The sequence below is a fragment of the Mus caroli genome, chromosome X, assembly GCF_900094665.2.
Source record: "Mus caroli chromosome X, CAROLI_EIJ_v1.1, whole genome shotgun sequence".
Lineage (NCBI taxonomy): Eukaryota > Metazoa > Chordata > Mammalia > Rodentia > Muridae > Mus > Mus caroli.
In genome coordinates, this window is record NC_034589.1 from 40720629 (window position 1) to 40745282 (window position 24654).

Genomic DNA, 24654 nt, shown 5'->3' on the forward strand with positions numbered 1-24654 from the left:
TAGTCCCAGCCTTCCCTGCTCACCATCCTCTACCCAGACTCTGTTGGGTCTTGATGGGCCAGTTTTAATCGCTTAGCCTCTCTTCATTCTCCCTGATCCCACCAGACCATGGTGCCTCCTACTCTAAAATTCTGTTTCACTGACTGGAAAACAAACAAACAAACAAACAAACACATTTTATACTTCATTTTTTCTCATGACTAGGAAACCTTCTGTTCTACTGTACAGACTTTGCATTCTAGAATTCATGATGTAAATTCTATAGTCACTTACAAGCTATGAAACTTTGGACCAAGATCATACCCTCTCCTAGCCATGTTTTCTCATCCATAAGATGCGAATGGCAGACTTTTGTCCAAGATGTCCTAATGATAAAATGAGCTAGTCATTTTTAAAGAGCTCTGTTAAATTGCTAGAAAGCCTGGATGCTTATGGGTCAGAATTCAGTTGTTGCCTGGCACTGTGCCTTTGTCCTTGCTTTCCTGTGAAAGTAGAGCTGGGGTTGGGGAGTTGTGATTAGGGAGATAACAAACCAATCAGCTTAAAGCTAGCCCATCCACAATCCAAGCTCGGCCTACACGAGCTAAGTTCCTCTTAAACAGCAAACTAGCAATTTTAAAACTACATGTTTTCCTAAGAGGCACTTGCAACAAAATGTCATATTTTTAAAATTGCTATGGCGCAATATGCAATATTCCATTAATGATGAGATACTTAAGAATGCTTGTGGGTGACTTTTTCTATGTTGTCACCTACTGAGCAGTTTGATGACTGTTTAGCAAGTTGGTCTGAAGGCATTTTCTTTCACATTAAATCTTTTCAGCACTAAATATGTGTCAAATCTACAGAATTTCTCACAAGATTTATCCAACGCATCTATTCTGATGATTCTGTCTCCTCACTGGGTTTTGTTCTGCATTGTGTATTCTTGTGCGTACCTAATGGGTTTATTAGCCAAATTAGCATGTACCCAATGTTCCTGTCTGTTCGGCAAGATATTGACATTTTGACAACAAGCATGAAAAAAATAAGACAGATGGGGCAGGATCGTATCGAACTCCTCGAAGTTTATTTTCCAGGTTATCTCATTCATCAAGCAACTCCACTTTGTGAAACAATAAAACGATACATACAAAGTCATTACCAAATGTATTTATGGCTGAGGACAACATTTGTCAAGAAAGGCAAACTGGCTAAAAAGTCCCGAAAGTATTCAAAAGCAGATAAAACAGAAGACACCCACCAGGGCTACAAAACAGCGTTTGGTACAAATCCCACCTTTGATCAGTGTGTCCTTAAATGAATTGCTTCTGAAAAAAAAATCCTTTAAGTGACACTGCCAGAAAAATGAGGACATTCGAACAGATGCCAAAGGACTTAAAAGGGGCTCAAATTTATGTGAACTGGCCCTTAAGCATAGCGAGTCTTTTTGTGAGCTTGTGGCAAATCAGTTTGAGGCCAGTTGACCTAGAACCAATTTGGGATACAAGCACTGACCTCCCTACACGTGCAATCTGTGGGCACAGGGACAAGATTGGCCCTAGGAGGAAAAGAATGCCCCTCCTGAATATGACCTCAAAGAGTAAGGGCAAACTGTCAACTTTTAACTCTTTATTATAAAGACATATTTACATGGAACAATTTTTACAAACATAGCGAACACACTTATGGGAAGGGGACAGTTTCTCTAACTCAAAGGGCCTTAATATCTCTATATAAATTAGTATAAGAATCACACACAACCACTTTAAATAAGACAGCCCACTGGGCCCGTTCACTCCCCTCTTGTGCTTCTATCTCTCCTCTTTCTCAGCCAATATCCCCCCTCCCTTTCCCTGTGGGGCTGGCCATGGCAGGCTGATAAGGCAGGAGGTGCAGAAACAACAAAGACGGAGAAGGCCCGGTCCCTGGTAGGGGTACCAGCAGTAGAAGAGGCACCAGCCAGCTCCCACTTCTAGCCCAAGAGGTGAGGACGCTATGCCTGGCCCTGCTCCCCAGGGTGGGCCTTGAAACGGCAGCAGAGGCAGCAGCAGCAGCATTAGCAGCAGCAGATAGGAAGGCTTTGGGGAAGGATGAATAGGCAATCAGGTTATTATGGGGCTTGGGGGTCCTGACTCCCCCTACCCTACACATATATAAGTGAATATCAAGCTTCTGTCTTCTCTTTTCTCCCTCCTGAGAGGCCTCTGAGAAGAACATGTGCTCAGGCAGAGAAGATGAGAGTCTCCCTTCAGGGAAGGGCTACAAAAGGCTCCTGGTGAGAGATGAGACCCCCTTGGTGGAGTGATAGATCCCACCTACACATCCTCCCATCTCTCCTTCCTTCTTCCACCTCTCCTTCCTTTCTTTGCCTTTCTCCATCCCCCAAAAGCCCCAAGATCAAGGGCACAGTCAACACAGGGATTCATGACAACCAGTGTCAGGGGCTAAATGGTAGTTTCAGTGCCTGAGAACCCCAATTAAAATGGCATGAGCCTGGGAATAGGCCTGTGTGGGGTATATCTCACCACTTAGGGACTCTTCCAGGCCACATTGGGAGGGAGACGCTCCATTCTCACACAAAGCAGTTCACAGTTGGCCTGTCTCTCCCTGCTTTTCCTTCCTAGCCACCCGCTTCACTAAACCCAGCAAAAGGCACTTCATTTGCTTTGAAAGGACATCATCAAGAGGAAAAAGGGCATCATAAAGTGGGAGTTGAGGGCCCTAGTGCCCTGTGGGGCTCTGCAGTGGCTCTAAGCAAGTTACTTCCCTCTCCAGGGCCTATTTGTGCAAGCTTTTGCATAAGGAAGCTAAGTGATCTTCAAGGGTCCTTTGGGCTCTGATTTTCTGTGGGTTGTTTGGTTGATTGGTTGGGATTATTTTTTTTGGCAAAATTACTCCCAGAAGAGTATAGAACCATGTCAGGATCCGCACTCTCCCCTTCTGACCTGGGGACTGAACTAGCTGCAATAGAACAGAGAGAGCGAAGATATTAGGAGACACGGTGACATAGTACTTCATGGGCTCCTCTCCTTTGCATCTTCCTTTAACAGGGCCAGAGAGAGCTAAGGAAGAGGCTGTGACAGCTATTTCTCCACACCCCTTCCTCATGCCCACCATTCAGTTTCCCCAGTGCACCTTTTCTGGACCCCAACACCCAATCCCTCTCAACCAAAGTCTCATTGCACATCTCGGTACTCCCTTCCAGGCAAGAGGTCCAATTGATAAGAAAGCATGGATGTGCAGGAATCCAATGGAGAAGGGAGTGTTCTTGTCCAGTGCCCAAGGCAAATGAAAAGAGGGAGGAGCCAAGAGAAGGCTACGGCTGAAAGATAGGGACTATCGCATGGAACAGGTCAAGGAGAACCTGGGTCTCCAAGGGCAGTCCAAGGAGTGGCCAGGAGGATGGGCCAAAGGGATCCTTGTGAGAGGAATGAAATCATCCAAGTGAGGGGCGAGACCACGCCATTAGAGGAACTTGGTGGGTGAGAAGAGCCGGGACCATCAGCAGCAGCTAGAACAGGTGCAAGATGAAAGCCAAATTGATGTGAGGATTCCAGAGAAGAGAACTCATCTGTGGAGTAGAGAGACCGGCACCAGGAGGGCACTTGGAGAGCCCTCAATCCTAAAGGGACAAAACAACCAGAGAGAAATCAAAGACATATCCTAGGTCAAAGGAATGCCTTAGGAAAAGAGGAGACAGAAGGCATTCCCACTCCACCCATAATCCCAAGGCACCAAGTTGATCCCCACTTTTTCTAGCTGTAGTGAGAGGGGATACAGGCTAGGCCTCAGAGGCAGGCATAGGCCCTGCTCTCTGCATCAACCTTTTGGTCTTCTCTGCTCTCACAGCTCTGAACACCTACCATTCAAGCTCTCCTGCTCCCTACCCAACTGTCCCAAGGCTCTCTGCTGCCCTCCCATTTACCCGTAAGAGTGCACATTGGATATCTGTAGCTATACCTTCCCTCGGCACACCTCTCCAGACTGCTAGAACTTCCAGAACACTCCAATGACAACAGTTTGTCCAATCCCACTTAGCTCTTGGGAGGGAGTCAGGAGACTGGTCCCAACACTAAGCCTTTCTCTGGGCCACAGTAACCTCTTCTATAATGGGATGAGTACTTTTACTAGCTCTTAAGAAGCCCTAAGACCCTGGTTTGTCTAGCTGTTGATAGTAGGCTGCCCATCCCCTTTAGAGTTACCAACTGACAAGGGGCTCCAATACCTGCTTTAGAAAGGCATGGGGCCCTTATGGGAGAGCCGGGGGCGCTGTCTGCGAAATTTCCTCCTGCCTCCCTGCCAGGCTCCTGGTCCAGTCCTCGAAGTTCTGGGCTTCACCAGGTAGCGCATGCTGCCTTCTTCTAGCCCTGTTCCATCTGGAGGCAACATCAGTGGCACTGCAGAGACAAGAAAAGTCTGTTAGCCAGGAAGATGGATTGAGAGAGACCGTAGGGGAGGCCACAGTCCAAGGGACAGTACTTCTCCACAAGGTGGTGTCCCTCATAATTTTCTTTTCTACCCTGATGAAAAGATGTCCCATTCAAACACTGTTCTGGGACAAGTCAACCACTCATTTTACCACTGAGGACTTTACATTGTTCAGACAGTTGTATCATGTATCACCAAGCACAAACAAGCTTTTCCTTTGGAAACGTCATGATTGGGGGTGCACCCTGCAACATCAAGCCTATACTCGATTAGGGTGCAGGGACAATTCCTTGTGACACATTTATAGCTGGGGTACTTCAACCATTTTAGATGTACAACCTCACACTGATGTCCCTTCATGAACCCACACCTAGACATCACAGTTATTGAATATAATCCTGTATGCTTCACTTGATCTATCTATCTATCTATCTATCTATCTATCTATCTATCTATCTACCTACCTACCTATCTATCTATCTATCTATCTATCTTTTCTTGGCTGCAATATTTTAAAGCAAATAACAAATGCATGTCACGCCATGCTTACATCTTTTGATAACTGACCCACTTTTGTGTGCTAGAGACCTCCTCTGCCCCATCTTGAGCACCTTACCAGCAGGTAGGTATCTTTGAGGCTTTTCCTTGTTCCCAAGGCTTCCTTGAGAGTGTGGCTGGGACTTAACTAACTCCTCCTGCTTCGTTCTGGGTTCTACTCAGCCTGTGACCGGACTTAGAAGCTAAGAAATACAGGAGTGAGGGGACTGTGATCTGTTGCACTGTGCTACACCAGGAGAGGGGTGGGTTGTTGGGGTTACCATTCTGGATCACACCTCCTATCCAAAATTTGATATACACTCTTTCCATTCTAAGGCCATCTGGTTTCTAATATGCTTGCCCAGGCTCCTGTCTCCATCTGCCTACATCTGGCTTAGTGCAGAAGTAATGATGCCACTGAGCCCTAACAATGGAATCCACTGGTTCACAGTTCATATAGCATCCAGTCGATTACTCCTCCTTCCCCCAATCCTCCCTGCTTCCAACACCTCCACGCTCTAGCTCTTTCCTTGACCCCTTGGTCCTTGACCTTCTTCAGCTTGCACACAATTTCTAGGCACTTAGCACCCTCTTGGATGAAAATCGGGCATGGTCTGTCCTTGGAGCCGCCTTTGCATAGACTTTAGGGCCAGACAAGTACACTACACATACTGCCCGCTGTACGTCTCCATGCACATACTCTGTATCCATACAACACCCTTCCATTCTTATCCAAGGAAAACCATTAGGCCTATTAAAACCCAGGGGTTTATAAGGGTTGACTTGCCACACTTCCGCACTCATGGTTAAAGTGTGTTATGTTAGTGTGTCAACTGAACCTCTAAACCTATAACCCATAAGAATTAAGGGTTAGGGACTGCTTCTGTCTGACTTAGAGCTGCTCTCCTGCTACCGTCAGTGAAGGGGCTGGGGGAGCACCATTATACTTTCCTACCAGTTGATCTTGCTGATGTCCTCAGTTTTAAGATCTTATCAACGCTTACCCTGAGCCTTGAGGGTTGCTCTGAGTAATGCTGATGCTAAGTCAGAAGCAGAGACACATTTCAGGTATGAGGTGGTAAGCACTGTGTCCAGCATGTGGCCATGCATAAGGGAAGGACCCTATGGGCCTTTTAAAAAAGTGAGACTTTGGTTCTCATACCCCTGCCTTCAACTACTGGATTTGGAACAATGGTCCAGGCCATTGTATCCTAGAGGTAGAGCAAATATGAATGGATGGTGCCAGGAGGGATTAAGTATCACTCCACTCCATGTCGTCATGGTCTGAGACTGTCAGTGTCTATGGGAGTCAGGGAGGACTTGAGGGAAGGGCACTAGAGGAAGGGAGGTCAAGAGCCAGGATGAGCAGCATGGTACCAGTGGCTCAGACTCAGGCCAGGAAAATGTCTAGACTCTAGACCTACAGAGAAGATCTATACTGAGCTTTCTGAGGCTCCGCCAGGCCTGGGAAAGCAGCCACCCCAGAAGCCGTATGGCCTCTTCCATCCCATCAGGCTGGAGCTCATTGTCTTCCTCATCACAGGAAGTCTGTGTGCTCCTCCTGCACTCTGATCCCATCACCCCCTTGTTTCCTACTTTTACTGCTGAGTCTAGTTAGATAAGCTGACACCTGAAACCCTGGCTTTGTCCAGTCTGAAAGAACAAATTAGAGGCCATTGATTCTCATCACTGTTGAGGTCCTGGCTGTACAAAAGACTTTCCCCTTTAGAAACAGGGGAATACCCCCAGTACACTTCAATACGCCATTCCAGCTCATTTTCTGCTTAAAAGGGAGCAAGAGCTTTTCCCAGAGAATCTTGAGCCAAGAAGTTTGGAGCCCTTGTCCACGAGAGTAAGACAATAGCATTTTCAAGCTGAGAACTGCAGCCAGGGGAAGCAGATTTGATTTTCATGCAACCTAAACTCCAACCCTGCTGAGACACAAAAGAAGAAGAAGAAGAAGAAGAAGAAGAAGAAGAAGAAGAAGAAGAAGAAGAAGAAGAAGAAGAAGAAGAAGAAGAAGAAGAGGGAGAAGGAGAAGGAGAAGGGGGAGAAGGAGAAGGGGGAGAAGGAGAAGGGGGAGAAGAAGAAGAAGAAGAAGAAGAAGAAGAAGAAGAAGAAGAAGAAGAAGAAGAAGAAGAAGAAGAAGAAAAAGAAGAAGTCTGTGCAACTTTTCAGGAACATGCCAACCTCAGCAGGAATGGTGCACTTGTCTTCTTGTTCAGGTTCTGGCCTGTATAGTGATTGCTTTAAAAGTCTACCCACAGCTCTGACAGAGGTCCCACTTGTGTTGATGCTACTCCATCTACTACTCTGTACTAATGCATGTGTCTCTGGGATATGAAGCACTCTTGGTTGCCTCCACATTGACCTTCTCTAAGACACTGCTATCTTCTACTGCCAGCTTTGCTTCTCTGGATAAGGCTCTGGAAAGCCTAGCCTCCACTTGTCTAGCCTTTCCTGACTCAGGCCTGACTCAGATTCCAAGGGTGCCTAGAGTTTAAAACTGGGGATGGAGTGATGTCCTCCACAGTGAGAGGGGTACAGTAAGCTGTCCTTACACTGCATACTGGAGCAGACGCTGGCAAGAGGGAGTAGAAGGAGAGAAAGTGGTGCTCAGAGACCAAGGGACACTTGGCAAGGCCCCAAAAACTCTCAGTCTCTGCAGAGCAAAGTGTCTCCCAGGTCAGGAGGCAGTGAGGAGTCTTTGTGGTTGGAGGAGGGGCAAAGAAGGAGGGAGGGTGAGCATTCCAAGTCAGAACAGAGAGCGGGAGGGGAGGAAGTAGCATGATTTTAGAACCTGGAACTTTGGGAACTCCGGCTATGGAGAGTTCATGCAAGTCTGTGTGAGGGACAAGGCAAGTGATTCTAGGGCTCCTTTTACTAGACAAGGATACAGGAGTCGTGCGTGCGTATCTGAATCTCTGGCTGGTGGCCACCTCCAAGGAAGGGCCGTTCTTGGATTCAGGAGTGATCAGGAGGTGGAAAAATAGTAGGAGCTTTGGAAGCAGCCAATGCTAGTCTTTAATAAAATGTAAGTGTAATGCTTATGCCTACATGGTTAGAGTATGCAAAAAAAATTAATGTAAAAGGAGAAGACAGGATAAGAAGTTTCAGGGTCTAGACCAGAAACCCAGTGTATTCTGGCAGCCGGTTTACCTTCCTTGAAATCAGCTCATGAGTTTACTAGTAACACCCCAACAGCTGCACCCCAAAGGGTTCCCAGAGTATCTTCTAGTCAAAGTCTCCCTTATACCCTCTGGGGAAATATGCAGCTTCAGGTGGTTCAGCCTCCTCTGGGGTACCCTTTCTGTATCCAACCATTTTCTTCTTTAAAGGCACCACCTTGGGCTATTTGCCTGAAATTAAAGGATGAAGATGTCTTTCTTGTCTTGCCAGCCATACTGGCTGTGTATGTTCTTCCATGGAGGGGCAGGCTGCTGTGGTAGCTTTATTCATAGTTTTTGCTCACTTATGGCCATTGCCTGGCTGGCAGGAATTTCTGAGGAGAAAGTCTTTACCGCTCTTCCTCAAGAGGAGACTGCCTTGCCTCGGTGCTAGGGTCTTGCAGGAAATCACCTGGAGGCAGGAGGCATCAACCAGGCCAATGTACTTTCCTGAGAAGCCCAACAGTGTTCTGAGTTCGGGGCAATGCCAAAGAACAAAAGCTCAGAAAGGAGGTGGCTACACAGAGGCAGGCAGAGTTGGCCAGAACCCCAGAGGCTTCCGGGCAGTGAGCCATCCTCCTGTTGTTGGGTTGAGGGGGGGGGTGTTCAAACTAAGAAAGTTCCTGGGCCCTTCCTCTAGGAAACTCGCTGTCCTGTTCACTCCCTCTCTCCACTCTCACCTCCCTGTGACTCCAGCCCTGGCACTGGTAACTGTCCACCTGGTCTTGGCCTTCCCTTTCTGCTGTGCCAGGCAGGCTACTGTGACAGCCAGATCACAGGACTGGGGCAGCTGAAGGTGGGAGCTGGCAGCCCCAGGAGGCTCTGACCCACAGAGGACAGGCAGACCGGGCAGGGGCTGTTGGGACTCTGAGGACCTGGGGACTGAAGTAGACAAGGGATTATCTATTGGTGTGGAGAATTTCCAGGTAGGGGGTTAATACAGGTAGAGGTGAAGGGATTCCGCTTCCCAGAGCTGCACCGAGGTTATCAGATCAAGTTCCTGTGTTTCCTGGTTTTTGGTACCGGGAGACTGGGGACCGAAGTTATACCTGAGTCAAGAGTGGAGGGGGAAGCCAGAATAAAGAAGAAGCAAGTCTCCGGAGAGATGAACGCTGTGGGGCCAGGTGTCCCACAATGGAGCAGAGAACAAAATCATCCAGGACCTTGGAGTACAGAAGATTAGCCTGGCCCTGTCCAGTCCAGATCTGCCTTAAGGACACTGCCTCTGCTTACACACAGGCTAAAGGAGCAACAGCTGGGATCCACTAGTCACTGCGGTCGCCCCCGCCCCCGCTCCCACAGCGTGCTCCTGACTATGCAACAAGTGTCACGTCTACATGTTGGCACATCATCCCCAGTAGCTTGAGCCCCTGGACTGTCCAGCGGCCCCTAAACTCTAAGACCCAGAGACCTTCAACATGGAGTCCTGACCCACTCAGCTCAGGTCAGCCACCTCCACTGATTCACGAGGTGAGCTGGACATACCGCCATTCTCTCCCCCCACCCCCACTTGGGGTGCAGGGTGCAGGACATAAGGTGTAAGTTTGTGGTCCTGAGCACTTTAAACTGCGAGGGGCATGGGGCTGGGGGCTAAGTGGTGATATGCAAGGTAATCACGACCCCCCCCCGCGCGCGCGCGCGCGCTGTCCTAGGAAGCAAAGCCTACATGGCATGTCGCCCCGTGGCCCCAGATGCCCTGTCAATAGGCCTCCTGGTGTGGCTGGCGCGTGGCTGCTCCTGCAAGGCTCGCACCGTGTTTCCCTGGAGGCGGGAAGAGCGCGCGTGGGGCGGAAAGTGAGGACCGCGCAGGCTGCACCTCGGGAGAGCCCCAAGCGAGCAGGAGGGCACGCACTCACCTCCACAAACTGCAGTCAAGGAGAGCCAGAGCAGCAGCAGCGCCTGCACGCAGAGCCTCAGATTCATGCTGCAACTCGGTCCGCGGCAGCCCAGAGGAGCCGGCGAGTGGGCGGAGAGGCAGGGCACCCGGACGCAAAGAAAGGCGCGAGCCGGGGCTGGCGCGTGCGGGCACGGAGCTCGCGTGGCTCCCGGACCGCGGGAGGGTGAGCGCCCCAGCCGCACCGCTGGCTGCCTGCCCCACTCCTGCTTGCTGCCTCTGCTCTGGTCTCTGGTGCAGCCTTCTCTGCCGCCGCGGGGCAGCGCCGCGAAGCTGGCCTTGGTGGCTTCGGGTCGGCGGCAAAAACTCTCTAAGTGGCTGACGCTGCACTGCCCGCGACTCCCAACTACCCGTTGGTCTGGGCTGCTAGAGAGAATGCTTCCCTGCTCACTTCGGGGTCTGCATTTTGTAGCTTGTGGTTTGGCCGCGAGCCCACTTGGTCATGTGGTCATTAGGAGGCGGGGGTTGGGGGGAGAGGCAGGAAGAGGGAGAGGGAGTGAGCCTCCCGCACCGCCCCCCTCCCGGGAAGCATGCTGCAGCCCTATCCAGGGCGCGAGAGAGAACCCAGAGGTGGCCCCACAACAAAGGCCGAGCGGCTGCTCAGACAACCCACAACTGCTCCCCGGACAATGCCTGCCTGGCCCGGGTCCAGAGGGTTCGTAGAGACCTGAAGGATTTCAAACACGTAAACCATTTGAAACAGTGAGGGGCACTCTTAAACCTTTCTCACCTGGGTTTCCTTAACAGCTGTCAGGATACCTGGGCATTTGCAGAAGGACCCTATTTGGGTTGCCCACAACACCCTCCCTCCATTTCTGAATCTGTTTTTTTCTTTCCTTGACACTGCATTCGCAAGTATGGGTTTGCTCAAGACCTCCCCTACTCCACCTTTTTCCTCTGCATCTTCAACTGAATTAGAATTGGGGGTGATTGCCCAGATTGTGCATAAAACTTAGGTAACCACCATTGATTTCTCCTGCTGTCCCCTAGCGAGTACCTTCTACCTGGACTGGTGGGCTCGGTGACCAAGCTCTTTATGCATACAGCAAAACCTCAATATCCCACCCAATCTAAAGGCCACCGTTCTGTCCCTGCCCAACCTGAGATGCTACCCCCTAGTTCCTCTTTACTGTGGGGAGGCATTCTGCAGGTTCTCCCATGTTCCCCTTCTTGTTGCTTGGAGCTGACCCCAACTTAGTTTCGTCTCATTGTAGGGAGGATCCTCCCAGCTCCTTCCAAACTCAGATGGATTTCTTTTACACTCAACTGGAATTCCCTATTATAAGAGGGCCTGGAGTCATTTGCCTTTCTACTCTAGATGCTTAGCTCCTTTTACAGCTTGGGATCTCCCAAAGAAATGCACCAGACTGGGAACTCTTTAATCTTCCAGGTCTCTCCAAAGTCCCCAATATCATTCTCTGCACATAGGTGGCACTCAACACATATTAAAAGACTAAATCAAAAGGTGTTCCCACCTTGCAGCAAGCCAGGCAGTTTGCTCCATGTGTACATCCAAACGTACACAAAAGGTACATTGGACAGGGTTTCTCTGTACCACAGAAGACGTGAAAAAGTATGCTATGTTAGTATGAAATATCTTTGAAATGTTACAACGTTCCAATACATACATTTATCAGTCTCTCTGCCAAAACTGTCCACAAGAAAGTGACCATTTTTTTTTCTATATAAATGCAGCTCCAGGCCCAGAACATGGCCTCAGAGCTAACGGGCTTCAGAATATATGATTCTGAATATATGAGTAACTATTCAAATAAGTCAAGGGAGTCAGATGGGAATAAGATGGGGTTCTTGATGGTGGTCTGCGGTCCAACTGGCCATATTGCATGGAAGAGGAACCAGGAAGAATCTCTCTTCACCTGAGGGACCCTGAATATGAACAGCCAGCATGGGTAGAATGTCACTCTTCCCCCCCACCTCCTACAGGAAAGAAGAGTTCAGTGAGAACGAGAAATATTGTCTTCTAGATGTAGCTGCTGTAGGCCATCACTGCCCTTACCTACACTTACTGGATCTTATGGGAAGGATAATCTCTGCTCGTCCCACTCCATGGTGCTATAGGGACAAATGAGATCATGTGTCTGAAGGCCCCGTACAAAGTGAGAAGCCCTTAAAGGGTCACTATTAGAAAACACATAGCTCCCGTTCTTGACGAAGCAAGCCTGTGCACATGTAAATAAGTGCCTCTCAAAACTTAATAGAAACTTTCATATTTTATTGCATGTTTACTGGGATGTGCATGACTTTTGCTGAGTGGCTAGAATACTGCTTTCTAATATGATAGATACTAACCACATTCTAAAAAAAGTTAAAATTTCAGTCCCTTGGTCATACTGGCCATATTTCACTTGCTTGAGCCATATATGCATTGCTGGTGGCTACGGTACCAAGCAGCATAGAACATGGCCCATTGACAAAACTTAAGCATCCATGTGAGGCAGGGGACACAGCCTGGTGTATGTATTGTTGGGAACAGAGATGAGATGGCTGGCCTCCATGAGAGCAGTGTGTCATTAGTCCCCCACATCAACAATGTGCTATACAGTTCCAATGTGTCTTAAATCATTACCATCAGCTCTTTAGCTGCTCAGTTAACTTACCTCTGTGTACTGTGGATTTGTATGAGCAGTGTGTCTTTTTATTTTCTTAACATGAGATTTTGGTTAACAATTTTAAATTCTGCTCCTCAATTCCTTATGGATCTGGCTCCAGATGCCTTACCTATTCCCCTTTGAGGCTTCCAAGCTTCTCTGCACAGTACAGGTATATATCCCTCTAAACTCTTGTTGGAACTAAACCCCCAGGTGATAGTATTCAAAGGAGCTTTTTGGAAGGTGATTAATTTATGAAGACTCACTCTATCCTCATGAGTGAGTTGGAGCTCTTATAAAAGAGGTTGAAGAAACAGTCCAATGTTCTTTTCTTTTATTTCTGAGAAAAGGTTTCTCTGTATGTAGCCCTGGCTGTCCTGGAACTAATTCTATAGATTAGGCTGGCCTCGAACTCAGAGATATGCCTGTCTCTGCCTCCCAAGTGCTGGAGTTGAAAGCCTGTACCACCACACCTAGTTCCCATGTTCTTTTCTTACCCTTCGGTCTTGTGATAGATTGTCAACTTGATGGAGTACAGAGTCACCTAAGAGGGAAACCTCTAGGTGTGTCTATAAGGCATTTCTAGAGAGATTTATCTGACATTGGAAGACCCACTCTGAATGTGGGTGGCACAAATCCTGAGTAGGAAGTGTCTTAGACTGAATAAAAAGGAGAAAATGAGTCTGGGCCTTGTCTCATATGCAGGAAATCCTAGATTCAATACCCAGTACTTGCTAGTAGTCGGGGGTGGGGAGGAAATGAGTGGACAAAAGCAGAACATGCGGGCTGGTGCGATGGCTCAGTGGGTAAGAGCACCCGACTGCTCTTCCGAAGGTCCAGAGTTCAAATCCCAGCAACCACATGGTGGCTCACAACCATCCGTAACGAGATCTGGNGCCCTCTTCTGGAGTGTCTGAAGACAGCTACAGTGTACTTACATATAATAAATAAATAAATCTTTAAAAAAAAAAGCAGAACATGCCCATTTTCATCTCTCTGCTTCCTAACTATGGGTGTAATGCAACCAGCCACCTCCCACTCCTGGTACCATGAATTCTCTACTATGATGAAATATATCTGCTCAAACCATGCATCACAAATAAATCTTTTCTCCCTGAAGTTAGCTTTTTTAAAAGGTATTTGGTCACAACAACCCCCAAACTAATACATGTCTCTTCTGCCATGTGAGAACACAGCAGTGAAAGGCTCCCCTCCTACACCTCATCCTCATCCCCCACCTCATAAGAAGCAACACTCAAGGTGCCATATTGGAAGTGAAGAGAGTTTGGAAGCTGTCACCAGACATGAAAACCTGTTGGTGCTTTGATCTTGGACCGTCCAGCCTCTTCAACGGTGAGAAATATTATTTGTACTGTAGTACATGAACTACCCTGTCTCTGACATTTTGGTACAGCAGCAGGAACAGAGAGTTATAGTTGAGCAGTTCAATGAGATAATGCATGGAAAGTACTTAGCAAGTCTCCCTCCAGAGTGGGTGCACATTCAATGTAAGGTTTCTCTGCTGCCTAAGCTCCCCTCCCCCTATCTGGCAGTCTGCCCTCTGGCCTCCAGGACCCAATCAGGTGGGAAGCCCTTTGCCTTTGCCCTGCTTCCTCGGCATCTGTCTTCTTAATAGCCAGCAAAACTGATCATTATCTTATTGTCCCCGAAGGGTCAATACCTTTGGAGGCTAATCTAATGAATCCAGGATCTAGGGACTTCAACTGTGATAGTGACTTAAAGTTAACTTCCAGGTATGAAGTTCCCTCTAACAGCATTAAACTCTACCCTGTCAAGCAAGGAGACTCTTTGGTGACTTTAATTTTGCACTTTTCTAAATAGAGCTAGCTTGCTTTCAAAAATCAACTCCCAAGTCAAAAGTTCCATCCACTGAGTCCTCAGAGTGCGATCCTGCTGCAGTCCTCTCTACCTGTCCCCATAGATGATACTAATAGTAACGATTAGAGCCAAATATTTATTGTACAAGTACTATGTGTTAAACAGCATCCCAAGGGTTTTAAATATATTAACTTATTTACTCCTCATAGTGAGGCAGGGCTGATTCTTTATCACCTCCACTCATTTCCTCAGGTCTGCCTAACCTCAGAGCTCATACTCTCCTGTTACTGGGCATCACCAACCAAAGAACATACAGGGCCAGAGCTAGGCCTCCCTGTACATATGCACCAGATGTGCAGTTTGGTACGTGGGATCTTTTTCTACCTGGGCTGCTTTGTCTGGCCTTAGTGGGAGAGGAATTACCTAGCCTCCCAGAGACTTGAAGTGCCAAGGTGGGGAAATACCCAAGAGGGCCCCCACCTGCTCAGAGGAGAAGGGGAGGGGGGAGGATTGTGGGAGGGAATGACTGAGAAGGGGTCAGTGATCGGAACGTAAAGTGAATAAGTAAAAAATAATTTAAAGAAATAAAAATTAGATTTTAAAATTTTTAGGGAAAAAGAAAGAAAGAAGGAGAAGAAGAAGGAGAAGGAAAAGGAGAAGGAGGAGGAGGAGAAGAAAGAGAAGGAGGAGGAAAAGAAGGAGGAGGAGGAGAAGAGGAGGAAGAGGAGGAGGAGAAGGAGGAAGAGGAGGAGGAGAAGGAGGAAGAGGAGGAGAAGGAGGAGGAGAAGAGGAGGAAGAGGAGAAGGAAGAGGAGAAGAGGAGGAGGAAGAGGAGGAGAAGAAAGAGGAGAAGGAGGAGAAGAGGAGGAGGAGAAGGAAGAGGAGGAGGAGGAGAAGGAGAAGAAGAGGAGGAGGAGGAGAAGAGGAGGAGGAAGAGGAGGAAGAGGAGGAGAAGAAAGAGGAGAAGGAGGAGGAGAAGAGGAGGAGGAGGAAGAGGAGGAAGAGGAGAAGAGGGAGGAAGAGAAGGAGGAAGAGGAGGAGGAGAAAGAGGAGAAGGAGAAGGAGGAGGAAGAGAAGGAGGAGGGAGAGGAGGAGGAGGAGGAAGCAGCAGTACTGCTGCAACTTTTTACTTCTTGGGTCTATACCATACCATACCATACCATACATTTCTTTATTTGAGCCTCTAACATCTAAGTCATACTCTCTTAAATTGGGAAACAATGAAGCATAGTGGGAAGAGACATAGGGATACTATAGCAGTGCTGTCACTTACTAAATGAGTAACTTTAGATAAAGCATCAATCTTTTCTGGGCCTTTGCTGTCTTATGTGAAAAACAGGCTATCCTAGCACTGGCTCCCTGGAGTTGGGGAAGGTTTAAACGAATCAGAATCTATACAGTACTTGGAGCAGGGCTTGGTGATTTTCATGGTGAGGTGAGCATTGTACAGCTGTTATGTACTCTCATAGATATCTGTGTCTATGTCTTACAGATACAAGATAGTAAGCTTGTGTTTTATTTTTTGTCTTCTCTCCGGTAGTACTGTTGCCCAAAGCCAATTCTTGGAGACTGTTCATTGAATGAAAGAAAGAATTGTACTAATCATCATTCTAGGTTTGAGACACACCACGAATCCTTATTTTTGGGAAAAATCATCACAACTTGCCCACAGGATTGTAGATGAGTCAACACCAACAGTTAGCAGAAATACTCAAAAGACGGGACCAACCTCAACCCCAATTGAACAAGGATTACTTTTTACTGGAGCAGTACAAATAATGGAATGAGTAAGAAGAAAGGTCATCTGGGTAATGATGGGCCTGCCCAGCAACCAGAGAACTTCCATATTAACAATTCTAACTCCTCTTATTATGCAGATAGAGAAACTGAAGCCAAGGAAGGAAAAGAGGCTTGCCCAAGTCTGGTGGCAAACTCACAACTGAGGTACTCTAACTCCCATATCTTGCTTTTTCTCTATACTTTCCCAGCAATATCTAAAGGATCACTAGAAGAACCCAAGCTGGCTTGGCAGAGCTGATACCCACAGTGGCTGTGGTTAGACACAGGATTCACTTCATGGTCCAGTCCTTCTAGAGTCTGTGTTCCACATCCAACCTGTTCCCTAATATGTAGTAAAATTTGCAAGCATAGGTCAGCAGCAATCGGCACTGCTTTTGTTTTATTTGATTGTTTCGCGTTGTTTTTTTTTTTTAAGTCCATTAAGAAGAGCCTCAAATCTTATGCTTTCTGTAGAGCTGCTTAACAGAAACCTGATGGGAGAACCTAAGAGGTCAGCTGTTAGTTGATGCCTTGCTAACTAGACCATGACCAACGACCTTCACTTGCTTAAGCACAAATATAGACTATGACTTTTTCCTTATCTCCCGTCCAAATACCTGGATAGTTTTTGGTTTTTGTTTTGTTTTGTTTGGATTCTATGGATGACAGCTATGCTCTTTTCCACCAGAATGACAACCACAATGCTTCCCATGCCCTGGCGCACGCTTAACAGTAAGCTTCCCCATGTAAGGTGTAAGAGCCCAGAATAACGACGCAAATGTTAAGTACATAGAACATGACTTGAAATGTTGTGAATCAAAAGACCCTAATTACCATTCAGACAAACTAACCATATTGTTGAGGTCTGGTAGATGTTTCCAGTGTTTCCTCTTCAACTAGCTATATGATTTTCCCTCTAGTCTTGTGTCCAATACCTTCTTATCCTCATCACCTAACCCTGACCACAGAATAAGATCCTGTCTTTCACATGAACCCCTTTCCCAAGCACACAGAGCCAAATACTAACCTTTTGTTGTGGTTAAGCTTGATTGGCAACTACATGCGAATTACAATTACCATGGAAACAAACTTCTGAATATTGACTAAAAAAAATTGATAGTAAATGAGAAGACCTACCCTAAATTTGGGTGGCTGGGATTAAACATAAAGGAGAAAGGAAGCTGAGTTGGAAAGATGCCTCAACAGTTAAGAGTGCTTGCTACACAGTCATTAGGACTGGAGTTCAGATCTGAAAACCCATGTAAGAAGCCAGGCATCCTATTTCCTCAGCTATAAAGGGGGCAGCAACTGGAGGATCACTGAAGCACGCTAGCTTCAGCATGGCAGAAAGAACTCAAGACCCAGCTTCAGGGAGAAACCCTGCCTCATGGTAACAACTAGAGGAGGATGTTCAATGCTCTCTTCTGGCCTCTAAGCATACACATAGACATGCGCACCCATACTACACGCACACACGAGCGCGCGTGTGTGCGCACACACACACACACCCAAATACATTTAGATATGCATGCTCACCCATGCACGCACACGCACACACACAAATATGTAAATCTTTTCTTAATAAATCACTTCTCTACCCTGCTGAACTACCCCTTCAAACCTAGCACTACTAACCCTTTCTCTTCACGTTTCTTTTTTCAGACAGTTTGTCATAGCAACAAAACAAATAACCAATACAACATCCGTACAGCATCCCACTTTCCAGAACAATGTCATGGCTTCTAGTCACATCCTTGGTATTTACAAGTGTTGTTCCATGACAATTCCTTTTACAGGTGCCTTTTTGGTAACTTTCAAATTGGCTCCATGTGCCCTGGAAACATTTGATCCACTTCCACTACATGTTTCTTCCAAATTCCTCACAAACTATGTTCTCCACTTGTTTAATATATTTAGGAGGCACCATAAGTTCCCACAGATAAATCTCACTTGACTAAGAACCATGTTTCTGAAAAACCTTGTGTTAGAGGGATTCAGATAACCTGCCATATCTCAGTTGTCTCTGGAGGATTCATTCTTCACAGTTCAATAAGCACTAAGAAGGATCCAAGAAGAGCCACACCTCTCCCCTCAACCCCATGACCCCCAGTCTAAGCCACACAAAGGTGTGTTTTTTTCCCCTACATCCTGTCTGATTCCTTCTGATCCTGCCTCTCCCAGAGCTACATAGATCCTTGCTCCTCCTGTTTGTCTTTCAGAACAGTTTCATTTCCTCTGAACATCCTCTATGACGTCTCCCAGGACTTCCATCCTTCCTCTCCCCTAGGGTCTATAAATACTCTGGTACCCAGGGTTAAGCATGGGAATTCTTTCCTCACCAAGCAAGACCCACTGAGCTAGAAGAGCAACGCCCAGAACAGCAGGTTTATCTTTAAGGTCCCATGTGGCAGCAAACCTTTTTTTTTTTTTCCTCTTGCATTACTGGCTAACATTATTGAGACTTGCATTAGACCGGGCATTATATGATCTTAAATCTGGAAACATGTTGTGTTGAGTCAGGGAAATGACTGTTGAGGACTGGTCTATGTTATGGATTTTATAATAAGATCAAAGGCAAAGAGATGATGAGGTCATCTTTGAGCTCCACGGGGGCACAATCTAGGACTGTCCTGTTTTATGACTGCCCTCAGCATCTAGTCAGCATTTCACACATACTAAGTATTCAATTGCTTTCTAAATAAATATGTAATGAACAATGAGTCAGAGCACCTGTGTCTTGGTACCTCAACGTTTTCAAAAAAGTGAAGAAACAATGCCTATCTTACTAGACTCTGTAAGACGTCAAATGAAAAATGGGAGATAGCCTGGAGATATAGGTCAGTGGGATAGCATTTCTCTAGAAATGGAGGGGGAGGGACTTTGCAAACCGTGAGTTACTTTTCCAAATCAAGGAGTCATGACACCAGCTAACATAACCAGCCATTCCCATGAGTGAGACATGCACTGTGCAGGTCTTAGAGGCTGCAGGAGAAACAGACACGAAACTAGGAAAGGACACTTGAAGTCTACATCCTTCTGGATAGGAAGAGTTTCTACAGCTCTGCTACTGAAGAAGACAAATTACAAGAACACTCCCTGTGCTTTCAGGCTTAATGCTCATAACTTAGCATCCTCTAAATCAAGAAGGAAAGGGCATTCTCAGATGTAAATATACCCTGGAGCCATCTGCGGTAGTTAGGGTTCTCAATGTCTTCTTTTAAAACATCTGATCGGGTCAGGTTAAGGATAGTGTGACAGCTTTCTGGACTAAGTCTGTCTTTGTGGTGCATCCCATTAAGTGATCCATCAGCCATGGCACTGGCTTAAGGCATTGCCCAGTTGACAAATGACTGTGAAGTGTGCCTCTTGGTTTTGCATTCTTCTACTTCCATGCCTTCTTGGCTTTCACTGTGAACAAGCAAAGGGGTATCCCTCCTTCCCCCTGTTCCAGAGGCACATCCATCTATAGAGCATCCCTAGAGGCTCAACATTCCAGGTCTTTGGTTTCTTACATTTGATTTCCCCAGATCCTATCAAGTCATAATCTCCTTTCCTGCAGGGAAAGGACACTTCCACCTCTTCCACCATATCCTCTTAGCTGCTTGCATTTGGGTCCAGAGACCTTAAAGGGCCATTTCTCATTTCCATCTTGTCCTTCATTGTTTTCTCCCCTGGGATATTTATATATTCACAGCTCTGAGATGCCTCACTGGTCTGGAATGTCCACAGCAAGCTGATCCTCTGAATCATATACTTAAAGAAATTGCAAAGAGCAGCACTCATTAGGCTGTCATTTCCCCAGTTTCCGCCTTCAACCTGGATGTCTTCCCACTTGCCTGATGGTGTGCTTTCCTGTTCTGTCCCCTGCTCTTTGAAGCTGTCTATGCAACCCCAGGGAGGTGGGCAGAGGCATGTCTGCATAATCCAAGCCAAATTCCTAGCTTTGTCTCACTGACTTACATATCCCAAGAAAACACCATTTCAGTAGAAGAGTCCAGGGTAACTCCCTCCAATAGGTACAGAATCAGAGATTGAAAGGACCTGCCAGTTCATCTGACCAAAGACTTCCTCCTTTTTATATATAGTATTATAGAGATTTTATTGACATAATAATTTATACAATTTACAGTATACAAAGTGAACAATTTACTAATTCTTCACATGCCTATATACATGCATGTGTACGTATGTATGTATGTATGTATGTATGTATGTATGTATATGTACATATGTGTGTGTGCATGTGTGCCTGTGCCTGGTGGTTTTTTTGTCAAATTGACACAAGCTAAAAGCATCGAGGAAAAGGGAGCATCAGCTGAGGAGTTGCCTCCATCAGACTGGACTATGAGCAAGTCGTTGGGGGCATTTTCTTGACTGATACTCAAGAAATTGATATGGGAGGGCCCAGAGTAGGTGGGCCTGTGGTCTGGGGTCATATAAGGAAGCAAACTGAACAAGACATTAGAGAACAAGCCAGTAAGCAGAATTCTTACATAGTGTCTGCTTTAGTTCCTGTGTGAGGTTCCTACTTTGGGTTCTTGCCCTGACATCCCTCAGTGATGAACTGTGACTGTGTAACTCTTCTCCTCCGCAAGTGGCTTTTGGTCATGATGTTTATCACAGCAATAGAAAGCACACTAGAACACCATATAAAACCATCACCATCATCAGGTTTCCATCCTTCCCTAAACTTTTCTTTTGTCTCTTTAAAGTCTTCCTTTAAGACAAAACATATTATTTTCCCTTTTGTTGATTTCTTTCATGCAATGAAATTGTTTTAAAATTCATTCATGCTACTGTATATATTAATGCAGAGTAATTTCTTTTTACTTCATATCTTCCACCATATTTTGTTCATCCATATGCCTGTTTATGGACATTTATTGTTTTTCACTATTTACAAATAAAACTTCCATGGATATTCACGTACTAGTCTCTGGGTGAACAGATTCTTCAAGTGAATTTATACTTACATCTTGGAACCTGCCATGACCGTGGTCTTTCCTTTAGGTCACCTTTCCTAGCATTTCAGTACAAGATGTGAGGTCTGTCCTCAATTGCATGAACCTCTTCAATAATTACAGAAGCTTTGTCTGAACCTGCCTTGTATTTGCAACTTTACCTGTGGCTAGGCACCTTTCTTCACCAACTGGCGTACTTCAGGTATTTTTCTGTTTTGTTTTCTGCTCCCTTTCATCACAAGCAAAAAGTGCAAAAAGGAGGAGTTTTCATGCTATAGTGTTAATGCATGCTGTCTTGAAACTTATCCCACCGAGGAAATCAGCCCATTACTTTTAAGTTTTTTAGGATATGTGGAGAACACAGCTGGATTCTCTGCCAGAATATAGTATAAGTGGCCCCTAGCCCCTTTCCCAATAAACCCCTTAAACCTTCTAAGACCTCATGAACAGTCTTCACTCTCCACATTTTTATTGGCATTCTTTCTTCTGCACTCCCATCAGAATGGCCCATTAAGTTCTTCTTAGAACATTTTAAGGCTCCGTCTACCCTGCAATCACAAATTCTACCACATTTCTCCCACAAACCATCCCAAGGTCTATGACTCACCCAGGTTATTCACAGAAACTACCCTACTTCGGAGGTCCAATTTTATGTTAGTTACTTTTCTTGGTATGACCAAATACCTGGTGACAGCAACTTGAGGGAAGAAGTCTTCATGTTGGTTCCTGGTTCTAAGGAATATAGTTCAACACAATGGGGAAGTCATCAAAGCAGGTGGCTGCATAGCAGTGGGAATGTGAGCTCTGAATTCCTCACATTTGAGACAGGATACAGAGATTAAACAGGAAGTGAGACAGGCTATATTATACCTCAAGGTTTGACCCCCACCATGACTCACTTCTTCCAAAACCCTACCTCCTAAAAAGCCCATAAACTCCCAAAACAGTACCACCAGTTGGAGATCAAGTGTTCATATGAGTCTATAGAATAAATTGCACATTTACTTCATAATATTTGTTCAACCGTATGTTCAAATATTTAGCACGTTTTATTGGCTAGTCTTCTTATAACTGGGTTATGTTAATAATACTGAGATACAATTCATATGCATAAAGCTTACTAATTGAAAGTATAAGAATTAGTGGTTTTTAATGTACTTACAAAGTTGTGGAAGCATCATCATAATCTAATATTACAATATTTTCATCATTCTTAATGGAATCTTTATACCCATTACCAGTCACTCTTTATTTGCTCTCCCTCCAGCCTCTAGAAACCACCAATTTACTGTCTCTGTAGATTTATCACTTCTGAACATCTCATATGAATAGTCATACAATAAAGATGTAGTTTTGTACGTAGCCTTCTTCACTAATACATTGTCTTCAAATTTCATCTATATTATACCATGAATCTATATTTCATTCCTTGTGTTGCCAGATGATATTGCACTGTTTATATATATCACATTTTATGTATTCATTCACCATCATTTACATCTCAAACGTGAGGAGTCCTGAGCTTATGTCCCACAGCCTTGAAGCCACTCACTGTGATTCCTTCTCTGTCATGATGGGCTATAGCTCCTTGAACCTGAAGCCAAACTAAAACCTTCTTCCTCCAGGTTATTGGTGTCAGGATAACTCAATTAGAATAGATAGACGATTGACTTATTTTTAACATGAGTTATTATGAATAATGCTTTTAGAAGAACTTATGTACATGCTTATATAGATACGCTTTCAGTTCTATCACTACTACATGGGAGTATTTACCTGTCTCACATTGATTATTCTGTTTAATCATCTCAGCAACCATTAGAATTATTTTTAACTTGAAGCACTGTTCTTCAGGAGCAACCCTCCTTGTTTATTTGATTGTTTGTTGAGACAAGGTCTTTCTCTAGCCTGGAGCTTACCAAGTACACTAGAATGACTGGCTGGTGAGCCATGGGAATCCACTTTTCTCTGCTTCCCCAATACAAGGATTACAAACATGTCTATGCCTAGACATTTTCTAAACATGGGTTCCAGGAATCAAACTTGAGTCCAATGTTTGCATGGCAAGCACTTTACCAGCCCAGTGATGGGTTCTTTATACAGAGTTGGTGGAAAGGATAGTAGACCTTTATCTGATATTTAATTTCCAAATAATTTCCTTCTATTGGTAAGTTGTCTCCTCACTCTTTCATGCCCCAAACTTTTTAATTTTGATAAAGTTTAGTTTGTCTCCATTTTCCTTGGTGACATGTGCTTTTGGTATCATATCTAAGAAACAGATACCTAATATAAAGACAGACAGATTTATAATCATAGTTCCTTCTAACAGTTGTACAGATTTTTCTATTGTGTTTATTTAGATTTATGATCTATTTTGAGTTGATTTTTATGTATAGAGTCGGAAATTAATCATTTGAATATCCATTCTTCTAACATGATTTATTGAAAAGCAAAGTCTCCCCCATTAAATAATTGTAAGTAATATTGTTTTAAATGTTCACATTTCATTGTTTGATGCTTGTAAATGGAAATAAAATTGATCAATGTATCCAGAAGGCTTGCTAAAACAGTCTAATAGTTCCAGTAGATTTCTAGCAGATATTATTAGGGTTGGCGGAGATAAAGACAACTATGTCTTCATTTCCTATATGAATTCTTTCATTTTACTTTTCTTGCTTTATTATGCTACCAAGAGTTTACAGTAAAATACTGAATCAGGGCAGACATTGTTATTTCTCACCTCACATTAGGAGAAAAGAATCCGGCAGCTGATTGTTAACTGTTAAGTATAGTTTTGTCCACAGTAGCATTCAAATTGAGAATGTTCCTTCCATTTCTACCTTGCTAGGAGTTTTTTTGTAGCTACAGATGTTGGATTGTATTAAATGTTTTTCTGTGCCTGCTAAGAAAATCATTTGGCTTTTCTGTATTTTTTATTAATATGGCCAATTATATCACTTGACTCCCAAGTGTTAAAACATGCCTTGATGAAATAAATCCCAATGAATTATGAACGTATTCTTCTTTTTTATTTATTGTTAGATTTGATTTACAGAAAGTTGTGCATGTTTGTAAAAGGTGCTGATCTACGCTTTTAAAATATTTCTCTGCTTGTATTATCAGAGTAATAAAAAAGTAATAGGCCTTTCTCTTCATCTTTATAGAAAAGTTGTAAGAGGTGATTTTATTTCTTTAAATGTTTTGTAGAGTTTACCAATAAAGTCACTTGGCTCTGAAACGGTCTTTGTGGGCTGATTATTTAAACTGCAAATTTGAGTGTCTGTAATAAAGGGCTATTCATAGTATCTATTTCTGAATGAAGTTTTTTGTTTGTTTGTTTTGTTGTTGTTGTTTTTTGAGCCTCTGAAGAAATATATCTGCTTCATCTAAGTTGTCAAACTTGCAGGCCAAAGTTGTTCGTAACATTCCCTTAGTACCACTTTAACATCCATAGAATCT

At 44.9% G+C, this 24654-nt stretch overlaps 1 protein-coding gene across 1 annotated transcript; it reads right to left on the reverse strand.

Annotated features, from left to right (window-relative positions):
* Nucleotides 1–1050: 1050 nt before the first annotated feature.
* Nucleotides 1051–10385, reverse strand: Apln (apelin). Its single transcript, XM_021154033.1, has 3 exons — nt 9971–10385; nt 4208–4379; nt 1051–3604 (listed from the first exon to the last, which is right to left on the reverse strand). The coding sequence occupies exons 1-2, from the start codon at nt 10035–10037 to the stop codon at nt 4213–4215; spliced, it is 234 nt and encodes a 77-aa protein (XP_021009692.1). The 5' UTR covers nt 10038–10385; the 3' UTR covers nt 1051–3604; nt 4208–4212.
* Nucleotides 10386–24654: the final 14269 nt, after the last annotated feature.